Source organism: Balearica regulorum, chromosome W (genome assembly GCF_011004875.1).
Source record: "Balearica regulorum gibbericeps isolate bBalReg1 chromosome W, bBalReg1.pri, whole genome shotgun sequence".
In the NCBI taxonomy this organism is placed as follows: domain Eukaryota; kingdom Metazoa; phylum Chordata; class Aves; order Gruiformes; family Gruidae; genus Balearica; species Balearica regulorum.
Window position 1 is genome coordinate 30,156,278 of NC_046219.1, and position 25,680 is coordinate 30,181,957.

Here is a 25,680-nt window from a genome sequence, read left to right on the forward strand (position 1 = left end):
TAGGCTTTTAATCATAATGTACAGTTATAAATCAATATAGGACAAAATATTTGTTCCAGTTGAAATAATTAAGCCTTTGAACCCATCATTTTCTATTTCTGCTGTTAATATTTACTCATTCTTAGTAAATAGCCACATATTAATGTCTTACTTGCAAATTTAAGAGAAGCAGATTAGTCTCGGCATGTGCCTGGAAGATTGCCAGAGCTCTGGTAGCAGTCGTCTTGCTTGATCTATCTGTTCTTTTGATGCTTCATGTTATGAGGCATTGGACTTCTGTACGAGCGAGTGGGGCCAGCTCTTGGAATTCTAAACTTTTGTGGGAAAAGTCCGTTATCAGAGGTGTGTATTTAGCATCTGTCTCTCTGCCTTAAATTTAAGAGTTCTGAGCTAATTTTCACGGAAGTCTTTAAAATCTCATTACTTTAATGTGGCTTACTGAAAAACATCATGCAAGTACAGGTCAGTAATGAGCTTTCTCAGAGGAGTAGTGTTTTTCTTAATTTGACAGGTATGTCAGTTTTATTGAAGACCTATTAAAACACTTAAAAACTTATGGGTCATGAAAAGATTATTTTGAATGAAAGACTTGTGTTCCACTGCTTGAAAATAACCCAACAACCCCACCCCGCCCCTTGCTAAGAAGAAACTCATCACCTGCATGATATATCTGCATCCATGGAAACGTCAAAATGATACAGCCTTTTTAATGGGGGTGGAAGAGAGATATTAAAAGCCATTAAAGTGTATGCATAGATAGCTGCTCCAGGTCTGTTTGTAGAACAGACAAGTATTAATCAAATCTGGGATTTTGAAATGTTTAGGCATTAGCTTAGTACGTTGAATTAATCTATTTACTTACTGTCTTTTTCCAATATAGCCAGCAGCCAGCTTCAGGTGTAGCCTATTCCCATCCAACTACAGTTGCTAGCTACACTGTCCACCAGGCACCAGTCGCCGCGCACACTGTTACTGCGGCCTATGCTCCAGCAGCAGCTACAGTTGCAGTAGCCAGGCCTGCTCCAGTAGCTGTTGCAGCTGCTGCAACAGCTGCTGCTTATGGAGGCTATCCTACAGCGCACGCAGCTACGGATTATGGTTATACACAGAGGCAACAAGAAGCTCCACCACCACCACCTCCTGTCACTACGCAGAATTACCAGGTGTGTTTTTAAAAAAAAAATAAAAAATTGTGTGATTTTTAAATATGTTAAAAGGAGGAGGCCTGTTTGGATAAGAGAATGTGATGATATTTATATTTTTTTCTTCTGTGAATCACAGTTTGAATGCAACTCAAATTACTTAGTAGCTAAAACTGACAGGTGTGAAGTGACTGCAGTCTCATATGGTGCATATAGAGGATTATCAGCACTAGTACTGCAGGAGCTAAGATTTAGACATTCATACTATAAGCAATGAATTGACATTTATCTCCAAATGATTTTTGTGAACTACTGCTGAAATACTTGGCTAGCCTAAATGTTCAAGTGGCATGCAGTAAAGTGGGTCATGGAACTGATTTAGATGAAAAAATTGTTCCAATAAAAATTTTCAGTGGGAGATAGAAATAGTTCCCTTGTCAGATTCCTGGGTGCCTGTCATGGTTTCTGCTGGGATAGAGTTAATTTTCTTCCTAGCAGCTGGTATAGTGCTGTGTTTCGGATTTAGGATGAGAATAATGTTGATAACACACTGATGATTTTAGTCGCCGCTAAGTAGCGCTTACACTAATTCAAGGACTTTTCAGCTTCTCGTGCCCTGCCAGTGAGAAAGCTGGGGGTGCATGAGAAGCTGGGAGGGGACACAGCCAGAACAGCTGACCCAAACTGGCCAAAGGGACATTCCATACCATGTGATGTCACGCTCAGCATATCAAATGGAGGGAGTTGGCTGGGGGGAGGGAGGTGGGGCGCCCACTGCTTGGGGACTAGCTGGGCATCAGTTGGCAGGTGGTGAGCAATTGTTTTTCATTTGCATCACTTGTTTTACTTGGGTTTTGTTTCTCTTTGTTATTTTCCTTTTCACGACAATTTATTGTTATTGTTTTATTTTATTTCAATTATTAAACTGTTCTTATCTCACTTTTACCCTTCTGATTCTCTTCCTCCTATCCCAGTGGGGAGTGAGCGAGTGGCTGTGTGGTGCTTAGTTGCTGGCTGGGGTTAAACCACAACAGTCTTTTTTGGTGCCCAATGTGGGGCATGGAGGGTTGAGAGAAATGATGACAGATATGACCAGAGTGTGTTAAAACATAAGCATTCATTATATTAGTTTAATAGTTGCTGATCACAGTGTTGTTTTGTTTGTTCTCCGGGTTGTGCTATGTAATACCTCACTTGCAGTATATACTCCCTGTGGTTCTGTTTATCACCTCTGAAAGATGGATCATGGTTAATGTTTTGTTGTACTGTGTAACACTGGTTTATGATATGATAAAATTATTGGTTGTGAGACTAATCTGGTATTTGTACAATTTGAGTTGACAATCTCAGCATTGTCGTCATCTCCATACTTTGGGAGCCATCTTGTGGGAACTATTAATAATTACACTCTTTCTTTACCTTTTCTCCTCAGAGAGCCAATATATGGGGGAGACAAGGGGGGGACATTTCCCCCTTTTCCTCCAGGCTAGTTACAATAGCTCTTGAGAATTTCAAATACCTTTGGGATGTTCAGACCAGCATGTTCCTATTGCTAGGTCTCCTGAATGTGTTTAAGGACTTGTTCAGAGTTAAACAACTATTTAAGAATATCACCTAGATATCTGCCCCGAGGCTGGTTAGTTATGAGTGGCAGGGTATGTGGGATAGTGTGGGCAAGTACTTAGAACAGTGGGTACCTCCAGTGTTTTGGCACTTCACCCCTGCACAAGAATCCTGAAAAACTAGTAGAATATTTGGAAAAAGTATGCTGTCACCTTGGCAATTCCAGAGATACACAAATGACTGCAACTTCCTGGGGCCTGGTCCATGCCTACTGAGCCCTGCTCAACACTATTCAGTACCCTCAAAGGGAAAAGAAGGTCTCTGGATCTGACAACAAAATGACAGGCACTGTGGCTACTCCAACCCTGGCGACAGGCGCTGCAGCTGGACCAGAGAACCAACCTGTGCTGGTATCAGTTGCTCCTATACACAACAAGAAATATTGGAAGTAATCTCATTTAGTATGGGATGAAGAAGCTTCTTCTAAGAGGGAGCAGGAGGAAGAAGTGGACAAGGAAGACTACTCTGAAGCAGGGCCATCGTGAGAACAGGAGGAGGAAGAGAGGCGGCCGCTGCTTGAGGAAGAACTCATAAACGAGGCAGTAACCGCTTGATCCCTATCCCTGAGTGAGCTATGAGATATATGAAAAGATTTCAGCTGTCATCCAGGCGAGCACATTGTCACCTGGCTGCACCGATGCTGGGATAACAGGGCCAGTAGTATCAGACCCACAGGAGAATAAGGCTCTAGTGGACACCAATGCACAGTGTACCCTAATGCCATCAAGTCATGAAGGGGCGGAACCCATCTGTATTTCTGGAGTGATGGGGGATCCCAACAGTTGACTCTGCTGGAGGCTGAAGTGAGTCTAACTGGGAATGAGTGGCAAAAGCACCCCATTGTGACTGGCCCAGAGGCTCCGTGCATCCTGGGCATAGACTACCTCCGGAGAGGGTATTTCAAGGGCCCAAAAGGGTACCAGTGGGCTTTTGGCATAGCTGCCTTGGAGATGGAGGAAATTGAACAGCTGTCTACCATGCCTGGTCTCTCAGAGGACCCTTCTGTTGTGGGATTGTTCCGGGTTGAAGAACAACAGGTGCCAGTCGCTACCACAAGAGTGCACCAGTGGCAATACCGCACCATCAGAGACTCCCGAATTCCCATCCATAAGGGATGGCACCCCAGAAAGAACTGAGTCAGACAATTGGACTCATTTTTGGAACAGCCTCATAGACACCTGGGCCAAAGAGCATGGCATTGAGTGGGTGTATCACATCCCCTATCATGCACCAGCCTCTGGGAAAATTGAAAGGTACAATGGACTGCTAAAGACTACCCTGAGAGCAATGGGTGGTGGGACCCTCAAACATTTTGATACACATTTAGCAAAGGCCACCTGCTTAGTCAACACTAGGGAGTCTAGCATTCGAGCTGGCCCTGCCCAATCAAAACTTCCACGCCCAGTAGAAGGGGATAAAGTTCCTGTAGTGCGCATGAAGGATATGTTGGGGAAGACTGGTTTATCCCTGCCTTGGGCAAAGGCAAATCCAATTTAAATCCAATATAGTGTTATGTTTGTAAACATGTAAATTTATTGTGGTTTGTGGAGATCTGTGGTGTATTTTTCCTTCATGTTTTACAGGAATGTAATCTGATACAGGCATTTCAAAGAACTAGTGTTGATAGTTGCTTTTTGGTAACAAAAACAATTTGGAAGGGAAAGTGATTTAATAGCATGAGGTTAATTCCTATATTAAGTCTGAAAAAGACCATCAGGGTTGTCTTCAAGCCTGAAGTATCTCTAAACATAAGTTTAATTGCTTTAATGCATACATTAGTCTATATTGCATCTGTAAATATTTTTTAAAATCTACTTTAGTAGAATAGAAGAAAATTCTTTGACTCTGCTAATGATTTTTTTTTTTGTTCCAGATATGTACTTAAGCAGAAATTTGCTGGTTGTTCTTTTTTGAATTTTTAGGATTCCTATTCTTATGTTCGCTCTACGGCCCCAGCTGTAGCTTATGACAGCAAACAATACTATCAACAACCAACAGTGACAGCTGTGGCTGCTGCCGCCCAGCCTCAACCTTCAGTAGCTGAATCGTACTACCAGACAGGTGGGTGGCATGATTCAAATTCCTGTCATTATACACAGTCTGTGTACTACTATAATACCTTAAAAAATGTCTTTGAATATTTCACATTATTCAGATTTTTTTTTTTAACATTTTGACATGTAATCCACGTCAACATGTAGAAAAATTTGTTGCACCTAGAACTTGAATGTTATTGTGACGTTGTCATAAGTAACTGTCGTTTAGGTTTGGATTGTTATTAAATACACTCAAAATGTACTTCTAGGAAAACTATTTTGCTGAAGTAGGTTCAAAAAGCCAATGGTGGGTTCAGATGCTAACTTGGTTAGATATTTTTTTTTTTAAATTCTTTAGTTACTTTATGTATGTAGTTCTTTAATTATTGGTATTATGAATGCTACAAACCATAAATTCTATTTACTTTTTTTACTTTAATTAGGAATAATAGGAAAGTTTAGATGTACTTTGTTTCAGTGTACTCTAGTAAAACCATTGGACGAGAAGGTTGTTTAAAAACATGGCAGCACAGTTAAAAATGCATAAATAAATCTGGGGCTTACTAGTGTGAGCTGTGACACAATTAAACAGTTGTGTGATATGGTAGGTGATGCATAACTGTTACTGTAAAACAAACAAAACAAAAAAGGGCAAAAAAACCAACCAAACTAAACCAAAAAACATGTTATGTGTTTATTCCCCAGGATGTCATTAAGTATCACTTAATATGGCTTGCATTTCATTCAACTAAAACATATCAATGTTTATACACTTCTATTTTCTATCTTAATTAGCTCCAAAAGCAGGGTATAGCCAAGGAGCAACTCAGTATACCCAAGCCCAGCAAACGCGACAAGTGACAGCTATAAAACCTGCAACCCCAAGTCCAGCAACAACTACATTTTCTATATATCCAGTATCCTCTACTGTGCAGCCAGTAGCAGCTGCAGCTACTGTTGTTCCATCCTATACTCAAAGTGCAACGTATAGTACAACAGCAGTTACTTACTCTGGTAAGAATTTTACGTATTATATCACTGGTATCTTTGCAGTTGTTACAGGAGAGGATTTAAATATTCAGAATTTTAGCAGTTTGTGTTCAATTACATCATAATCTACTGAGAAGTATCAACCAGTTAAATCATAATAACAGCAAAATATTTTAATGTATCATTAAAAGAGGTTTGTATGTGCCGATTTCGTTATGTGTGGAATGTACAAAGTGTTGGCATTGCTACATGCATGGTGTTTTGTGACTTACTGTAAGATTTGGAGAGAAAAGATAGGGGATAGAAAAAATAAGGAAACACATCCACACAAATATAACCCAGGGAAATTGGGAGCATGTTGCCATCAAACAGCAATTACAGAGACAGGGAGGAGCAGTCCAATAAAGTCTTGTAAGTTTGGATTGTCTTGACCCAAAATGGGAGGAGAATGGGTGTTTAAAAAAAAAAAAAAAAAAGACTTTCCTTCAAACATTTAAACATCCAAAAAGTAGTTAACAATGACAAGCTGTTAACTTTATGGCCAGATGGTAATCAGCTGGCATATTATAGCTACCTTGAACTTTTTGTTTTGTTTTCTGTTTAAAAAGAGATTTTAAGACTTCCTTGAAACAGAGCCTGATCAGAGGATTAAAATAGTTGAACCAGTAGATGTAGAAAGTTTATGGGAAAACTGGCTCAAAGGTATGAAAGCCCAGTTTCTTTGACTTATTCAACTTTGATACTAGAAATCAAGGAGTGTGTAGACAGGGTGTGCCACAGAGGTTTTAGCAGGCAAGCAGCTTCTTTGCACTAAAACAATTTAAATCAGTGAAATAGAATGTAATAGCACTAGCCATTCTGGTTTTTTATCTTCATGTTTGGTTTGTTGTGGCTTTTTTTTCTTTTCCTTCCTCTACGTAATATCTGTCTTCCTTCTCATTTTGGAACTTGAACAGTAAATCTGGTTCTGGAAGACTGCTTACTTCAAGTGGTCTTTGATAAATCTTTTATTAAAATTCTTGTTACATCATACTCTATCTTACCAGATGTACCAGGAAAATTCACATATTCTTTAGGGATGCTTTGATATATCTAACATAACTGTGTGTCTGCAAAGATTTGTCTAAAATCAAATATATTCCTGATACAAGTGGTATGCTATGTATTTGTATACTGTGAAACATCAAGAAAAATTCAGACTGCCTAACAAGATCTCAAGAAATTGTTTATATCCTGTCCTGCTCCCCTCCACTCTATTATGCAACATGTTTGGAATTAGTGTATTATGTAATTGATACATGATGTACAGTGATATAACATTTATTTTATTTTGATTTTTGAGGTACCTCTTATTCTGGCTATGAAGCCGCAGTGTATTCAGCTGCATCGTCCTATTACCAGCAGCAGCAGCAGCAGCAGAAACAGGCAGTGGCAGCAGCTGCTGCTGCTGCTGCAACAGCTGCTTGGACAGGGACCACCTTTACTAAAAAGGCACCATTCCAAAATAAGCAACTGAAACCAAAGCAACCTCCCAAACCACCCCAGATCCACTACTGTGATGTTTGTAAGATCAGCTGTGCTGGACCACAGGTACCTGTATTATATAATATTCTGCTATATGCTTTAGTAATATTTTTTCCAACTAAAAAAATGACCCCTTTAAGAATATTTGTTAATATTTAAAGACCTGATTCTATACTTTTACTAAAGGAATAATTAAATGAAAATGTGTGCTATTATAGAAAGAGGTCCTGTGAGAAGACAAAAAGATGCATCCCCTTAGCTTGTACAGAGAAGCTTCAGCTGTGCTTTGGACTCCAGAAGTATTCTAAACTTTGAATTAGATTTGCTTTTTTAGCATAGCAAACTTCTTGAAAATACTTTTTTCAAAACTTTGTAAATGGTAAGCCTGAAAATTTATTCTTCATTGTGTATTCCAGCATCCCAGTTTAGTTTCACAGTGAATACAAGTGCATAAAAAGTAGATATCAATTCATGCAGAGTGTTTGTGTGTGTGTTTAGCAAAACAGTTCTTACTCTTTAGGTAAATTTGTCATTATTTCTCACCCTGTCTGCTCTATAGATTACCAGTGTTGGTATAGGAACAAATATCAACTTCTGCATTTCATTTTCAGTGCAGCTTTATTTATGCACTACCTTCTTTGAAATTTATTTTATTAGTTCTCTGGATACATTTAATAACTGTGGTCTTGCAGCTTGAGGAAAACTCAAAATCAAGAATAATTCAATGCAATGCAGGAAACTGCAACTGAGACGTGATTTTCTGATCTTATCAAGCTTTCAATGGTAATATCTGTTGACCAGTACTTGATTGAGGAAGTGAGGTAGAGGAGAAAAGACCATATTGTATTACCTAAGAGTGGAATCTTGGTGGTGAAGAAAATTTCTTGGTCTTAAAAGTGGACTGCTTATGCCTTAGAGCATGTCATATGGAAGAAATGTATTTCTCATACAAAGCATGTGTTTTATGCTATGTTCTGTATTACATGTATTCACGTGAATGATGAATGAGCCTTACAATGACAGCTTATTGTGTGTATTGTTTATTTAAACAGACTTATAAAGAACACTTAGAAGGCCAGAAACACAAAAAGAAAGAAGCAGCATTAAAAGCTTCCCAGAACACCAATAACAGCAGCACTTCTGCTCGCGGAACTCAGAATCAGTTGCGCTGTGAGCTTTGTGATGTGTCTTGTACAGGAGCAGATGCTTATGCTGCCCATATCCGTGGAGCCAAGCATCAGAAAGTAAGAACTCTCTCTTGTCCTTATTATACAAGTCAGTCGTATATTTCTTCCCATCGTTTTTTCTCATCTTAGGAGAAAATACACAGAAACAATATAATTATTTTGTTTAAAGATGTTTAGTTCTGCTTTTTGTTTCAAACTTATCTCTAAGCTCACTATTAGAAGGGCCTTGTTGGGAGAAAGAGGAGAAAAAATATTGCCATGACATCAATGAGAAGAGGATGTATTGGGGAAAGTAAATCGTAGGAAGAAGGTATAGAGTAAGATGGGGAAAAGCATCAATGAGGACATGCAGTACCATGCTTATGCCCCCTAACTCTTTTCAAGACTTTTCTTGAGATTCTTCTTATTTGTCTGGTGCTATGAAGCTCTGTGTGCTTTGAAACACTGTAAGCTGAGTCGGTGCCAAGGGACAGGACTATTATGTATCGCTTTTCAGTATTTCTTGCAAAGAAAATTGGCATATGGGAGCAAGGAAAAATGTCCTGTAGTAGACTTTATAATGAGTATGTTTGGAAGAGTTTTGGTAAGCATGCTTTCCCTACTGTCTGGGTGTAGTTAGATGGGCGTTGTGGAATAAAGACTGTGGGCTGCACTGTGAAACCCTGTGACCTATGTTTTAAATTTGACCATACAATAGTAAATGAAATGGCAGTGTAGAATGTGTATTTAGATATTACAGATTTTCCTCGTAACTCTGGAAAGATTAAGTAACAGATACAGTATTAATATTCAGCTTTTATAGCTCTTTGTATCTCACAACACTGTACAAAGTGGCATTGGTAACATCATTCCTATTAAAATAAATAAATCTCATAGCAAATTTAAAACAATTTTCCCAATATTATTTTTTGTTAGTACAAGAACAAAAAATATAATTTAGATAGACTTGCCTAGTGTTTGTTCTTTCATTAATAAGTTGAGCCATTAAATTTTTGGGTTGTGCCCAGTAACTCCATAGGTATATCTATATATTTGGATGTTGCTTTCTTTTCCTCATAGATAGTTGCTAACTAACGCTAATTTAGGTTGTCATCAGTGTAAAAATGAAATCTCAAAGAACTCTATTTCTTTGGTACACTGAAGAATCTTGTGCATTCTACTGGAAAAAAGTAATTTTGAAGAGTTGCTTGAACTTTAAAGTATTATGTGATGTTAATACATCTGTACTCTGATGGGGAACATACTTAAAAAATAAGAACAAAAAACCCTAAGTGTATGTGTACAGTTGTGTGCATATCATGATTGTGTGCATGTTTGCATTAAAGACATGTCTAGCAGATTTGGATTTTTTTTTACTGCTACTTTCAAACACAGTCTTTAGTTTTTATTTTGCATGTTTTGTTCTTAAGGACTACATGCATTGCTTTTCAGGTGATAGTCAGCTGTCACCAAAAAGAAGTATTATTCTATCTCAAGCATGTTGTGAAAATGCCTCTGCTTATTACTTCTGAGAATAAGCATGTACCTCTTCACTTTCCATGAGATACTGAAGAGCTCTGAAATATGCCTCTTGCATCCTCCTTAACTGTCTCTGCAGATGTGCTTAAAAAAAAAAAAAAAACAAACCCAAAAAACCTCACCAAAACCAAAACCCACCCAACAAAAAACCCCACAACAACAACAACAAAAAGCCAAGAACAGAAAAGAAAACCTTTGTCTAAGGAATATCTTCAGTTTTGCTAGGTAACCTGGAAAGTCTTTCAATATAAATACTCTTAAAATGTAGTGATCAAAAGAGACAGCGTTGTTGAATCTGAATTAAATAACTCTTATTTACAAATATTGTTTGGAACCAAAATAGTTCAATGCACTACAATTTTTGGAGGGAGAATAAAAAGCAACCAGGCAACAAAGCAGTCACATTGAAACAATTTGAGCAAAATGTTTCCTTGAGTTTTACTGGCTTGTGAGTTTATTGGCTTTCTGTTTTAGTCTACACAGTTTTTGGTGTAAATGTCTGAATTTCTAATGGAAATAAGCAATCTGAGATAACTAGTAACTATTTCCTTGTTACAGATGACAAGAACTTTTACATGTCCTTCCCCCCCCCCAAGATCACTTTTTGTAAAGAAGCAATAACTTTTTAGTTATATTTTTTGAAGTGATATCGATGTTTCTGTTAAAGCTTCCATAACCTGTAACAAGTTCATTTTTATAGTTATCACAGGGAGATCATATTATGAATTTCTCTTTATTCTTTTAGGTAGTAAAGTTGCACACAAAACTTGGCAAACCCATTCCTTCAACTGAACCAAATGTGGTTACCCAAGCTACTTCCTCAACATCCATATCTGTTTCCAAACAAACTTCCTCTGCTTCAAATATAGCAACTAGCAGCAGTACTGTGAACTCCTCTGTTGCAACCTCTGCAGTGAAAATTCTTACTCCCACGGCAAACGCACCACTTAACATGGCGTCCAACAACAAAACAACTTCAACTGCTGCTAATATAGCTGTAAAGAAAATATCTACACCGAAAATAAACTTTGTTGGCAAGTACAGAAGTCAGTCTTTATTTTGAAACCTAACCTATATTTTTAAAAGATCTTAGTGCAACAAATACAAATATATTTAATTAACTTTATGCATGAGTAACTCTGTGTTTAAGAGAATTACTGATAGGTGAAAATAAGAATGCATATAAAAGTTTTGCTTCACAATTTATGGTGTTTTCTGCCCTGTTGTCTCCACCTGACCTCTCTTGGAGGTTTCTCCCACCTTTATGAGAAGCTTCCCACCTTTGGTTTCTTATGTAGTAGCTGTTGGAGTATTGTAGTTTATAGTCCAGTTGGTCCTAATTTCAGTTTACAGCCTGGGCTGTAAAGGCAACCTGCAGTAGGTTGGCATTGATAACTGGGCAACTGAAACATCCTTGTAACAGTGGAAATCTAATAGTGGAAACTTTTGAAATAAGCATGACAGACATTTAGAGATAGGAAGCAGTTGTTCAACAATAAGCTATCCTGCTCTTGAAGGAAAGACCTATGCAGTTGCAACACTGAGAGTATACTACCTTTAGTACAAACATTATAAGGTTTTGAAGTACTTTTTTTGGATCTGTTTACAAAAAAAAAAAAAGACATGATCAAAATATATTTGCTGAGTTGTTCCCATTCAGTCCTATCTCTTTTGAAAAAGCATGAAAATGAATGATGAAAATATCAACTATGTAAAGCAAAAGTTTTTCTTGCTAAAATAAAAAACTGTTTAAATAACTTGTTAAACTTTTTTTAAAAAACCTTTAATTGTATTTAAAATATGTTTAAGCTTTAACTAATTTTAAAAGATTGATAATGCTTTGGCCAGAACATTGATACTTGCAAATAAATTCTTCAGTTTGCACATCATGTGTAATCATATTCTCATTTTATGAAAGTTAATGATTTAAGTTTTTTGATTTGTAGGTGGTAATAAGCTTCAGACAACAGGAAGTAAACTGGAAGAAATGAAATCAGCTGAAAGTGTTAAAACAACAACTGCTGCTATAGTACAAACACAGGAAGTAAAGCCAGACACAGCAGCTGAACCAGTGACTCCTACAGCTCTTGCTGTCTTGCAAAGTGATGTCCAGCCAGTGGGCCATGACTATGTGGAGGAGGTATTGATATTATTTCTTCTAAACTGTTTTAGTGAAAATTTATTCAAAATGAAACAGTCACAGAATGGTTGAGGTTGGAAGGGACCTCTGGAGGTCATCTGGTCCAACCCACCTGCTCAAGCAGGGCTACCTAGAGCCAGTTGCCCAGGACTGTGTCCAGACAGCTTTTGAATATCTCCAAGGAGGGAGACTCCAGAAGTTCCCTGGGCAACCTGTGCCAGTGCTCAGTCACCCTCAAAGAAAGAAAAAAAAAAAAAAATAAAAAAAAAATTTCCTTATGTTCAGAGGAAACCTCCTGTGTTTCAGTTTGTGCCCATTGCCTCTGGTCCTGTCACTGGGCACCACTGAAAAGAGCCTGGCTCTGTCCTCTTTGCACCCTTCCTTCAGGTATTTATATACATTAATAAGATACCCTCTGAGCCTTCTCATCTCTAGGCTAAACAGTCCCAGCTCTCTCAGCCTTTCCTCATGGGAGAGAGGCTCCAGTCCCTTCATCATCTTTGTGGCCTTTCATTGGACTCTCTCCAGTATGTCTGTGTCTCTCTTGCACTGGGGAGCCCAGAACTGGACACAGGACCCCAGGTGTGGCCTCACCAGTGCTGGGTCAGAGAGGAAAGATCAGCTCCCTCAACCTGCTGGCAATACTTTGTCTAATGCAGCCCAGGATGCCATCAGCCGCCTTTGCTGCAAGGGCACATTGTTGGCTCAAGTTCAACTTAGTGTTCACCAGGACACCCCCCCCCCCCAGATCCTTTTCTACCAAGCTGCTTTCCAGCTGCGTGGCCCTCAGCATGTATTGGTGCATGGGGTTGTTCCTCCCCAGGTGCTGGACTTTGCATCTCCTCCGTTGAACTTCAGGAGGTTTCTGTCAGCCCATTTCTCCAGCCCGCTGAGATCTCTCTCTCTCTCTGGATGGCAGCTCAACCCTCTGGCACATCGGCCACTGCTCCCAGCTTTGTGTCATCAGCAAACTTGCTGAAGGTACACTCTGCCCCATCAATCCAGATCATTAATCAAGATGTTAAACAGGACTGGACTCAGTATTGACCACTGGGGTACGCTGCTAGTTACTAGCCTCCAACTAGGTTTCCTTCTACTAATCACCACCCTCTGGGCCTTGCCATTCAGCCAGTTTTCAATGCACCTCACTGTGTGCTTATCCAGCCTGTACATCAACAGCTTGTCTATGAGGATATGTGAGACTGTGTCAAAGGCCTTACTGAAGTCCAGGTAGACAATATCAACTGTTCTCCCCTCATCTACCATGCTGTTCATTTCATCGCAGAAGTTTATCAAGTTGTTCAAGCACGACTTCCCCTTGGTGAAGCCATGCTGACTATTGATGATGATTTTCTTGTCCTTAATGTGCCTGGAAATTGTTTCCAGGATTAGCTGCTCCATCACCTTCCCAGGGATCAAGGTGAGGCTGACTGGCCTGTAATTCCCTGGGTCCTTCTTGATGATAAGAGTGACAAGGCATTGAATCTGCAAAGGCTTGTGCATATGTTTACATTTTTGTATTGTGCATGTTTCTTTTATGCTCAGTAGGACATTCTTCATGTGGGTGGCATGAGATATGTGGATGAAGTCTGATGTAAATTTTTCATCATTTGCAGGATTGTAATTATTCAACTCACTATGTTCAGGCTCGAGTTTAAAGCTGTGTACTCTTTGGAATGGAGGAACTTTGTTCGTTATCAAGCACAACGGTGTGTCTGTCAGAATTGAAAGTTCTATTTTGCCTTCTTTCAGTTACTGTGTGAACTTTATAGCATGTTTTGAGATGGGTAGACATTATCCAGTGTCACTGACTTAGATTAATTTTTTAAACCCAAAGCTGATGTTAAGAAAAAAAAAAAAAAGCCAAATGTGTTATAACTTTATTTTCCAGGTAAGAAATGATGAAGGAAAGGTGATCCGCTTTCACTGTAAACTTTGTGAATGCAGTTTTAATGATCCTAATGCCAAGGAGATGCACTTAAAAGGGAGGCGGCACAGACTTCAGTATAAGGTTAGTAGAAATGCTAATGCTTCTATCTGAAAATCCACCAGATGTCAGCTGACTAATTATACGTTCTTATATTTAAAGAGTAGTCAAAAGTAGGTACTCTGAGTAAACAGTATATAAAAAAAACTAGAGAAATATATTTCTTAGGGAGTATAGTCTTGTGTTGGGTTTGCATGGCAAGGTTTTGGTAGCAGGGGGGCTACAGGGATGGCTTCTGTGAGAAGCTGCTAGAAGCTTCCCCTGTGTCTGATAGAGCCAATGCCAGCCGGCTCCAAGACGGACCCGCCGCTGGCCAAGGCCAAGCCAATCAGCGCCTCTGTGATAACATATTTAAGAAAGAGAAAAACAGTTAGAGAGCGCTTTTGCAGCCAGAGAGAGGAGGGAGAAGATGTAAGAAACTCTGCAGACACCAAGGTCAGTGCAGAAGGAGGGGGAGGAGGTGCTCCAGGCACCGGAGCAGAGATCCCCCTGCAGCCCATGGTGAAGACCATGGTGAGGCAGGCAGTCCCCCTGCAGCCCATGGAGGGAGGATGAGGGGGTGTAGCGATTCCACCTGCAGCCCATGGAGGACCCCACGCCGGAGCAGGTGGAGACACCTGAAGGAGGCTGTGACCCCGTGGGAAGCCCGCGCTGGAGCAAGCTCCTGGCAGGACCTGTGGACCCGTGGAGAGAGGAGCCCGCACCAGGGCAGGTTTGCTGGCAGGACTTGTGACCCCGTGGGGGACCCACGCTGGAGCAGTCTGCTCCTGAAGGTCTGCACCCCATGGAAGAGACCACGCTGGAGCAGTTCGTGAAGGACTGTAGCCCATGGGAGGGACTCCATGCTAGAGCAGGGGAACGATGAGAGGAGTCCTCCCCCTGAGGATGAAGAAGCGGCAGAAACACCGCGTGATGAACTGACCGTAACCCCCACTCCCCGTCCCCCTGTGCCGCTGAGGGGGGTGGGGGTGGAGGTTGAAGCCGGGAGTGAAGTTGAGCCCGGGAAGATGGGAGGGGTGGGGGGAGGTGTTTTAAGATTTGGTTTTATTTCTCATTCCTCTACTCTGTTTTGCTTAGTAATAAATAAGATGAATTCCCTCTCTAAGTTCAGTCTGTTTTGCTCGTGACGATAATTAGTGAGTGATCTCTCCCTGTCCTTATCTTGACCCACAAGCTTTTCGTTGTACTTTTTCTCCCCTATCTAGTGAAGGAGGGGAGTGATAGAGCGGCTCTGGTGGGCACCTGGCCCTCAGCCAGGGTCAACCCACCACAAGTCTTTAAAGTAGTAATGCAAACTGTGAAACAGCATTTTGTTTTTTGTTACTCCCCTTGATTTTATTGTAGACTAGTAGTGTGTGTTAAACATATCAGAACAACTCCATAACCTTGAGATGACAAGAGGCAAACCAACATTTCATTTTTTATTTTTCTGAACTAGAAAAAAGTAAACCCAGACTTACAAGTAGAAGTAAAGCCCAGTATTCGAGCAAGAAAAATTCAGGAAGAGAAGATGAGGAAACAGATGCAGAAAGAAGAATACTGGAGAAGGCGAGAAGAGGAAGAACGCTGGAGGATGGAAATGAGGTAGTGCATTCTGTTTTATCAGTGAATGAGATAAAGCTGCAGTCAGATTATCTAAAACTAATTCTGCTTCTGTAATTACTTATTTTGAATACTTGTTTTGGGAACTCTGTACTGTCTTGTTTTAAATTGTCATTATCCCTCTGGGTTTTTTATTTGTTTTTGTTTGTTAGTGTTCGATCTCTCTGAGGAATGTAGACTTACTAGAATTATTTGCTATAAATTCAGGCTCACTTTCAAAATAACCATTCATTTTAGTTGCCCTCTGGATTTCATTGGTATTTGCTCATGACTACTAGAAATGAGTTAGTGAGGACATCCAAGAATTTATTTAGAATGGTTGGAAGTATTAACTGCTATATAAAGAGAACACTTCGATGCACTTCAGGCGATATGAAGAGGACATGTACTGGAGGAGAATGGAGGAAGAGCAGCATCACTGGGATGACCGTCGCAGAATACCAGATGGAGGATATCCTCATGGTCCTCCGGGACCTCTAGGCCTGCTGGGAGTTAGACCAGGAATGCCTCCTCAGCCCCAAGGACCAACTGTGAGTTTCTTAATTTGAGGGGGGGGGAAAAATAAAAATAAAAAAAATCATACTTACCAGGAGGCACAGTTAAGAACTATAATTTATTCAGTGCTACTTCAGTTGTCTCCAGTGTTTCTTAATAAAGGATTTGAAAAAGTGAAGAAAAAAAATTATATACTAATGGAACTGTGTGGATGGCCCTGTCTTCCAATATAAGTCCACTTATATGATGAAAGGATGCCTTGAAGACAAATATTGTTTCTTCTGAAATACAAGTCAGTATTTAATTGTATTATACTTTATTTAATTGTGGACAAATGTATAGATAAATGTGGTTGGATCGTCAGTCCCAGAGGACAGTGGTTAGTGGTGGGTCATACTCTACCTGGAGGTCAGTAACAAGTGCAGTACCACATGGGTTTATCCTGGGATTTGTCTCATTAGCACTTTACCAATGATCTGAAAGGCGATGGAATGAGTGCACACTCATCAGGTTTGCAGATGACACAAAACTGAATTGGTTCAGGGTGGGGAGAACAGTTGATGCCTTTGAGGGCAGGGCTGCCATCCAGAGGGACCTAGGCAGACTGGAGGAATGGACCAATGGAAACTTTATGGAATTCTGCAAGGAAAAATTCCTAATGCTGTACTTGGAAAGGTATAACCCCTTACACTGAGGGGCTGGGGAGTGACAGACTGGGTAGCAGCCCTGCTGTGAAAGAGACCTGGGGTTCTTGGCAGATAGCAAGCTGAATGTGAGCCAGTCATGTGCCCTGGCAGCAAGGAAGGCCAACAGCATCCTGGGTGATATTAACAGGAGCATAATCAGTAGGTAAAGGGAAGTGATCAGCTTTCATTAGACCCAAACTGTAATACTGCATTCAGTTTTGGGCTTTCCAGTACAAGAAAGATAGCAGGTTCAGTGTGGGACTACCAGGATGGTCAGGGGTCTGGAGTGTGTGCCCTGTGAGGAAAGACTTGAGGGATTTGGGCTTCTTCAGCCTGGAGAAGAGAGCACTTCAGTGGGATGTAATAGCCTGCTAATACCCGTGTGTTATAAAGACAATGGAGTCAGGCTCTTTACAGTTGTGAGGGTGCGAGATACAACCAGCTTAAGCTGAGACAAAAGAGGTTCAGACTGAATACAGGAATTTTTTTTTTTTTGGTTTACACAGATGTTGTGCAGCTTCCATCTTTGGCAGTTTTCAAGAACTGACTGGATGAAGTCCTAAGCAACATGATATGGTCTTATAGCTGACCATGGTTTGCACAGGAGGTTGGACTAGAGGACCTCCTGAGGTCCCTTCCTATTTGAATTCTTTTGTGATTCTATGAAAGCAATCATGGATACTTTATTTTGCAGTAGTATGCAAGTATTTCCCAGTTAACAGAAAGACAATAGATATTTATGTTGGGGAGGTACTTTTGAACCTGGGATTTCATAATTTGTTTATTTTTGATACTTTTCATGTTTTTTTCAGACGTGATTGATTGTGACCAGTGTAAGTTGTTAAGGACACTTCATGTTCTGTTACATTTCAATTATTTGAGGCTTGAATATTCTGTTGTTTAGCTGCATGTTTGTTTTTTGGTCACATATCATCTGTGAACTTGGAAGTATGCCCAAATTTCAGAAATGTGCTTTTTCATCTGTTTAGCCTCTACGCCGCCCTGACTCCTCTGATGACCGCTATGTGATGACCAAACATGCAACTATATATCCAACAGAGGAGGAACTTCAAGCAGTCCAAAAAATTGTTTCTATTACTGAGCGTGCTTTGAAACTTGTTTCTGACAATATGACTGACCATGAAAAAAGCAAGAGCAAAGAGGGAGATGACAAAAAAGATGGCAGTAAAGACAGGTATTTTTTTTTAATTATTTTTTTAAGAATTTCATCACTTGTTTCTAAAGTAATTTTATGTTTTTCCTTGCACTGTTATGAGTGCTTCCAGGGATTCTGTTCTCTTTGGGTTTTGAAACAGCATATGTCACTATGGCCTCAAGAGTATATGGAATACTCCTATTTCACTTTTCTATCTTCAGGCTTAGTTTTATGGTTTTTGTATTATTTTAAATGCAACTTTTAACTATAATTCACAGAGCTTTGAAAGGAGTCTTACGGGTAGGTGTTTTGGCTAAAGGTTTGCTACTCCGTGGAGACCGAAATGTCAATCTTGTTTTGTTATGTGCTGAGAAGCCTTCAAAGATGTTACTCAGTCGTATTGCTGAAAGTCTTCCCAAACAACTTGCAGTAAGTAGAATTTAGATTTTTGGATTTGAATTTTTGTAAAGATACTGTAAAAATCTGTCTTCAAGTCAAATGTCTGCAGGGCTGACTGTGCTGCATTTCATAGCTGAGGTTCAGTTTCTTTTCAGTTTGAGTGTTTCTGTCTGAATTCAGGGACTATGCTACATGGTTTGCTTTCTGTATATTGTGTCCATACAAGTGTCTAGGTGTTTATGCTAGTGGTGTAGTATCAATCATCATTTAATAGATTTCATTTAACTGGGAAATAGAAATGAGCAGAAGAAAGACTATTATCCAGTTACCAACAGTGATAAAGGTAATTTGTGCAGTGTTACAGGAAGCTTGTTGTTTTGTTTTTTTTAATTTGGCACTTTTAAAAAAAGCAAACAGAAAACCACCCCAAAAGTACATGCAGTCTTAGACCATTCAGCAGAATTCATAGAAACCATTTGCTATATTTCTACAAGAAATGAAACTACAGAATAAAGTCATTAGCTCCAGTGCGCTCTACTGAACAAAGCCTGTCCACCATCATTATAGAATGCTTGTCACAGCATTAGTATTTCCATGTAGTCTGGTAAAATGCTTGGCAGAATCAGTGGCATGGTAGAAGCATTAGCGGGATCAGATTAATTAGAAAATAATATTGGGTTTGCTCTTGTTTGAAAGAACAGAAGAAAATTTTAAAATTGCATGTCTTTGACTTTGTGGGGAAGATACTTGTCCCTCTAGTTTTGTGAAAGAAGGTGATAGAGGTGCCTACAGCTTCCTTTGGGGGGTATTTAGAATTATTAAATCTAGTTGCAAGAAGCAATTCTGAATAACCACCTTGTTACTCTTGCATTATTGTTTTTCCCTTGGTGTTGATCTTGCCCTTGGCTGTCACAACATCCTCTGATGTATGTGCCTAGCTATACTGTTGTTTCTTTGAATACAGAGGTATCTGCTTCATATAATTATATTGCATTTCTGTCTTTCTATTAAAAAGACTATGTTGAAATCTGTTTTCTTCCCCATATTTTTCTTGGCCACATGCCAATAGAAATTTCTGTTTCTCGATATTTAGGTAATAAGTCCTGAGAAATATGATATCAAGTGTGCAGTTCCAGAAGCAGCAATAATTTTAAATTCATGTGTGGAACCCAAAATGCAAGTTACTATCACACTGACATCTCCAGTCATTCGGGAGGAGAACATGAAGGATGGAGGTTGGGAAGTTAAAGATGTTACTTCTTTCTCACCTTTTTTTTTTTTTTTTTTGTTATATGTTTATCTAATCTGCTTTAAGATGGCATTAAGGTCCTAGAAGGCAACATGCTGGCACTACTAATGCATTTGATCGAAACCTTGTTTTTCAACAACCAATCTCGATGGAGAACAGTTGGTTAAAATAAATGCTTATATGATGCCTTTATTTAATTTCAAAAAATTCTAACTTTATGTCCAACCTCAGCTTTCTGGAAAAGGTACAAACTTGACTTCCCCTCCCCCCCCACACACACCTTAAATTATGTGGGAAAACTAAGTATTTTATAGCAAGTGGTTATAAACTGGCTTTCTAGAGTAGTCTTGCTCTAAGAGGAAGATTGTATGGTTTTAGAAAAATCACAGGTTTTGGGATTTAAACTGAATCAATATTACCATAGCTTACACATTCCAAATAGTAATGCCACTTAAAATGCACTTTTATAATACTTTTGATGGTAACAGTGCTTCTAACTTTAAAAGACGATGCAATTTTTTTCCAGCTCTCTGAGGTTGCTTTTTGGTCTGGAGTGCTTTTTGAGTATATTTAGGCTCCTGGTATTACAGTCAGTCTTCTATCCAACTGGAAAACCCAGACTAGTACAATAAGAAATGGCTTTGTCGTTTAACTGAAGCAGAAGGCGGAGCTTGTAAATCAAATTACATTTCTGAAGTTCACAGTTTCTCTGGTGCCAGCAGTGTTGCTTTAGGGTCTGTTCTGTAACACTTTCAAAGCTCCAAAAGCTTTTAAGCCAACAAGCATGATTAATGTCTGCAGTACATTGGTTCTTTTTGTTTATGGGTCAGATAAAATTAACATTTGTTTCCTTTTAATCCTGTGCTTTCATAGTTAAAAGAGATCATGGTAAACAGGGTTCTGGTGTTTGATGGTGAACCTACAGATAGGAAATCTGAGACTATCTTAACACTTCTCATATGCAGGTTTGAAAAAATTGTGTATGTGTACATGTGCTTGTGTATATATATATTTATATAAGCCACAGAGGCTTTTTTATTTCATATCATAATTACATGTCCTCTAAAATACTTGAGGTTTTTATATTGTGTTAGTAAATGTTCTGTAGCTATTAGTGCATTGTGAGCAAGCTGTGTTAACAAAGTTGTCCTACATCATCAGGAAGAAAAATTTCAAGATACATTCTCTAGTTTGGATGACTTCTGAAGAGTGCTTTGTACATGATTTTTAAGCTGTGCATATTATTCCTAGCTATAAAGGCTTTGTACAAGTACTGTCACACCCAACCAATTCTACTTGTTTTTTTTATAATCTAAGTTAACATGACTCTTGGTTTGTCTGTACTGAATCAGACTTCACATATTAAAGTTCATAAAGAATACTTTAACTTAAAAGATTTGATTATTAAATTACGTTAACCATTAAATGAAATAAACACCATGTTTATTTCTTAATGTATTGTGCAAAAGTGCAATATTGATTTGTGCCACAATACTCAATTTCAATTTTCTGGCCTAAAATTCTATGACGTAGACTAAAAAGAAAATAAATTTCAAATTACCGTGATCAATCCCTTAATTTATGCCACGTAAAGGAAACAAATCTGTATTTTTGTCTGACCCATACTTGAGTTAAAATGATCATTGTGAGTTTATTCACTGCTGAATGCAGTACTGCCTCTAGGCAAGCAAAATAAAGTTAGATTTCTCTTCAAGACACTGAGCAGTATAAAATGGATGTGCAGAAAAGTTCACTTTTGAAACTAGAGCAAATAGAAGACTGAATTGCAAATTATTGCAGCAAAGGTGGCCTTATTACGAAGACTGCTTATTTGCTGCAGAGTAATAGTATGTGTTTGGGTTTGTTGTTTTTTTTTTTTTTTTTTTTTTCTTACCGCAGCTTCTCATGCTCTGTGTCTTAAAATGGTTGAAAGTTTCGTTTTGGTTTTTTTTTTTTTTTTTTTTTTTAGCCTACTTGAGGAGCTAGTTCAGGTGATAAGGAAGGCTTTATTAGAAGAACCAGTTTGAGTAAAGATGAGACTGAGACTTGCACATGGAGTAGAACATGTTTGATGTGCAATAATCCCGTTACATGATAAAAGGCTGGGGGAAAAAAAAGTGTGAAGTAAAATTGTTAACCGCGTAGCTACTCTTCTTTACAGTATTGTGCGTTTCACGGTTTACCGAATCTGATATATTCAAAGTGCTTTAACCCCTGCTGTGGAATCTTTCCTTCAGGAAACAAAGTATACATACTTATAAACAGATATATGTGTGCGCATGAGTGTTTTTTTTTTATCCTTAGCTAACAGCCTCAGTCCAAAGCCTTCTAGCAGAGGGACTTGATTCCTGTCAGGAGTTGCTGTCAAGACAATGGAAGGATTTTTGACCAAGGTTTTCTAAAGCTCAGTGTCACACCTGCCATGCTTTACAAAGGAGGGGGTTTGGATACATAGTCCTAGCATCTGCTGTTACTCTGTGTGGTTTTTTCTTTTTGTCTTTGTCTCCTAGAATTAAGCAGTGTTCACACTAGTCTTGAAATAGTTGATTGAGTAAAATGTATTTGATATAATAAAACTAACCAAAATTGATATACCTGTTAACTTTTAATGAAGAGATAGTGTGGACACAGCATGTCTAACTGAAGATTAACCCCTTATATTTAGGCTAGTAATAAATTAAGATATGTAGGGTAAGAATTCATGCTTGTGTTTTGTAAATTAATTCAATTTTTTGTCTTAGCTTAACAGAGTGGTAGGTTAGGCTTCTGAATTTAGTTAAATAGTCTTTAAGGGGTTAATCCTGAAATGTGAAACAGATGCAAAAATCCACAGATTAAGTATTACAAGAATTTCCTTGATACATTTTTTCAGTCAATGTATTCTCAGTGCAATAGGTGCCTTGCAACTTAATCTTTTTAAGTTTCAAGGGTATTCATATATCTATTAGTAGCACATTTTAGATTGACATTTCCAGCACTGAGTAAGATTCTCTTCTGTGCACTTAAACTGTAATTCTTTTCAGTAAAATTATTTTCCAAATTGAAGTTTTTCAGAGCTAGAAGTAATTGGAGTTTCAAATTATGTAATGAATTATTGTGATAAAAGTTTGCGCAATGTCACCTATTTGCATATTTGTTTTAGAAGAATGTAAATAATTAATTAGGCTACTAGACCCATCAGACCCATATTTTTATTTTTAATTTCTCAACCTTACTTTGCCACTTTTTTCCTGCTGTGGGTTTTCTCCAAACGTACTCCTTGTCTTTTATATCCAAGTTGTACTTGTTTCACCAGTTATCTTACCTGGCACCTCTCTTGTATAGGTTTGGGAGATTTTGGGGGTTTTTGTTTTGTTTTAAATGAAATACCACTTTAAATGTCTTTTATTTGCTCTGTAAATGCCTTGTTAGTGCAGTTTTTTCCTTCTTTCTACTTTAACGTATAGTCCATAAGTTTGAATATCTGCATGAGAAGATACCTATATTAATCTCAGCTTTGTTCTTATTTTGAAATCCTCTCTCTTTTAGCCCTGTACACAGCAATGGTACTATCCTATTAAAAAAAAAAAAATCCCAAATCTGAATGTAGTATTTCAGATTAAATTTTATTATTATATTGCAAAGTTGTAGCACCATGTTCATTCATGGCTTTTTAGTTTTCTGTGTAGTAAATATCCTACTATTTATTTTACATTCATGTATAAATAGGTGATTTTAGAGCTGTATTTGCAGCATTCCTAGAAGTTTCTTCTTGCCAGCTTGTTTCGCGAGACTTTCTCTCTCTCTCGTGTGTGTGTGTATATATACACACACACACATATAAAAATTTTATTCTCAGACTTACCTAAATTTATATCTTGCTGGAGTAAACTATATTGTTCCATACAGCCAGCTCCTGTGAAATGAGTGCCATTAAGTGAGGGCTTTTTCTTTTCTCTTATCTGGTGCATTGCCAGTTATGCTACCAATATACTTTGTCACTAGTCACAATAGCCATTTTCATAATTAGTAAAACAAAGAACTTTTAAAGCTGATCATTGCATTATATCCCTACAATTTTTAATTAACCCAAAGATACCATTTCATATAGAATCATAGAATGGTTTGGGTTGGAAGGGACCTTAAAGATCATCTAGTTCCAACCCCCTTGCTGCAGGCAGGGACACCCTCCACTAGACCACATTGCCCAAAGCCTCATCCAACCTGGCCTTGAATACTTCCAGGGAGGGGACTGCCACAACCTCTCTGGGCAACCTGTTCCAGTGCCTCACCACCCTCACAGTAAAGAATTTCTTTCTAACATCTAATCTAAATCGACCCTCCTTCAGCTTGAACCCATTACCCCTTGTCCTGTCACTACACTCCCTGATAAACAGTCCCTCCCCAGCTTTCCTGGAGGCCCCCTTCAGGTACTGGAAGGCTGCTATAAGGTCTCCCCGGAGCCTTCTCTTCTCCAGGCTGAACAATCCCAACTCTCTCTCAGCCTGTCCTCATAGGAGAGGTGCTCCAGCCCTCTGATCATCTTCATGGCCCTCCTCTGGACTCTCTCCAACAGCTCCATGTCTCTCCTGTACTGGGGCCCCCAGAGCTGGACGCAGTACTCCAGGTGGGGTCTCACCAGAGCAGAGTAGAGGGGCAGGATCACCTCCCTCAACCTGCTGGTCATACCTCTTTTGATGCAGCCCAGGACATGGGTGGCTTTCTGGGCTGCAAGCGCACACTGCCGGCTCATGTTGAGCTTCTCATCAATCAATACCCCCAAGTCCTTCTCCTCAGGGCTGCTCTCAATCCATTCCTTGCCCAGCCTATAGTCATGCTTGGGATTACGCCTCAACCCACGTGCAGGACCTTGCACTTGGCCTTCTTGAACTTCATGCGGTTCGCACGGGCCCACCTCTCCAGCCTGTCAAGGTCCCTCTGGATGGCATCCCTTCCCTCCAGCGTGTCGACCACACCACACAGCTTGGTGTCGTCGGCAAACTTGCTGAGGGTGCACTCGATCCCACTGTCCATGTCACTGACAAAGATGTTGAACAGTGCCCTTGTCCCAGTACCGACCCCTGAGGAATGCCACTCGTCACTGTTCTCCACTTGGACATTGAGCTGTTGACCACAACTCTTTGAGTGCGACCATCCAGCCAATTCCATCCATCGAATCCATGTCTCTCCAATTTAGAGACAAGGATGTCATGCGGGACAGCGTCAAATGCCTTGCACAAGTCCAAGTAGATGACATCTGTCACTCTTCCCTTGTCCACCAACACTGTAACCCCATCATAGAAGGCCACCAAGTTTGTCAGGCATGATTTGCCCTTAGTGAAGCCGTGTTGGCTGTCACCAATCACCTCCTTGTTTTCCATGTGCCTGAGCATGGTCTCCAGGAGGGTCTGCTCCATGATCTTGCCAGGCACGGAGGTGAGACTGACCGGCCTGTAGTTCCCTGGGTCTTCCTTTTTTCCCTTCTTAAAAATGGGGGTTATGTTCCTCCTCTTCCAGTCAGTGGGAACTTCTCCAGACTGCCAGGACTTCTCAAATATGATGGAGAGTGGCCTGGCCACTTCATCTGCCAGTTCCCTCAGGACACACAGATGCATCTCATCAGGTCCCATGGACTTTTGCACCTTCAGGTTCCTTAGATATTCTCGAACCTGATCTTCTCCTACAGTGGGCGGTTCTGCATTCTCCCAGTCCCTGCCTTTGCCTTCTGTGACCTGGGCAGTGTGGCTCAAGGACTTGCCAGTGAAGACTGAGGCAAAGAAGTCATTGAGTACCTCAGCCTTCTCCATATCCTGGGTAACCAGGTCACCCGTTTCATTCTGGAGGGGACCCACATTTTCCCTCGTCCTCCTTTTCTCACTGACATACCTATAGAAACTTTTCTTGTTGTCCTTGACATCCCTGGCCAGACTAATTTCTGTCAGGGCTCTGGCTTTCCTAACCTGATCC

General features: G+C 39.6%; 1 protein-coding gene across 4 annotated transcripts in view; it reads left to right on the plus strand.

Moving 5' to 3' along the window:
* Positions 1–25,680, plus strand: part of LOC104635589 (zinc finger RNA-binding protein) — a 50,112-nt gene that overhangs the window by 14,596 nt on the left and 9,836 nt on the right. For 3 of the 4 annotated variants that reach the window (XR_012832819.1, XM_075738881.1, XM_075738880.1), the window contains 13 exons: positions 881–1,163; positions 4,688–4,826; positions 5,597–5,815; positions 7,134–7,381; positions 8,368–8,559; positions 10,766–11,066; positions 11,967–12,160; positions 14,052–14,171; positions 15,586–15,731; positions 16,117–16,279; positions 17,920–18,125; positions 18,365–18,515; positions 19,579–19,720. Coding sequence is in view for 3 of the 4 variants with exons in the window: in XM_075738881.1 (XP_075594996.1) it covers positions 881–1,163; positions 4,688–4,826; positions 5,597–5,815; positions 7,134–7,381; positions 8,368–8,559; positions 10,766–11,066; positions 11,967–12,160; positions 14,052–14,171; positions 15,586–15,731; positions 16,117–16,279; positions 17,920–18,125; positions 18,365–18,515; positions 19,579–19,720 (2,504 nt within the window). In the remaining variant the exon portion in view is untranslated. The remainder of the gene's footprint in view (positions 1–880; positions 1,164–4,687; positions 4,827–5,596; positions 5,816–7,133; positions 7,382–8,367; positions 8,560–10,765; positions 11,067–11,966; positions 12,161–14,051; positions 14,172–15,585; positions 15,732–16,116; positions 16,280–17,919; positions 18,126–18,364; positions 18,516–19,578; positions 19,721–25,680) is intronic. The other variant, XM_075738882.1, reaches the window with a different exon arrangement.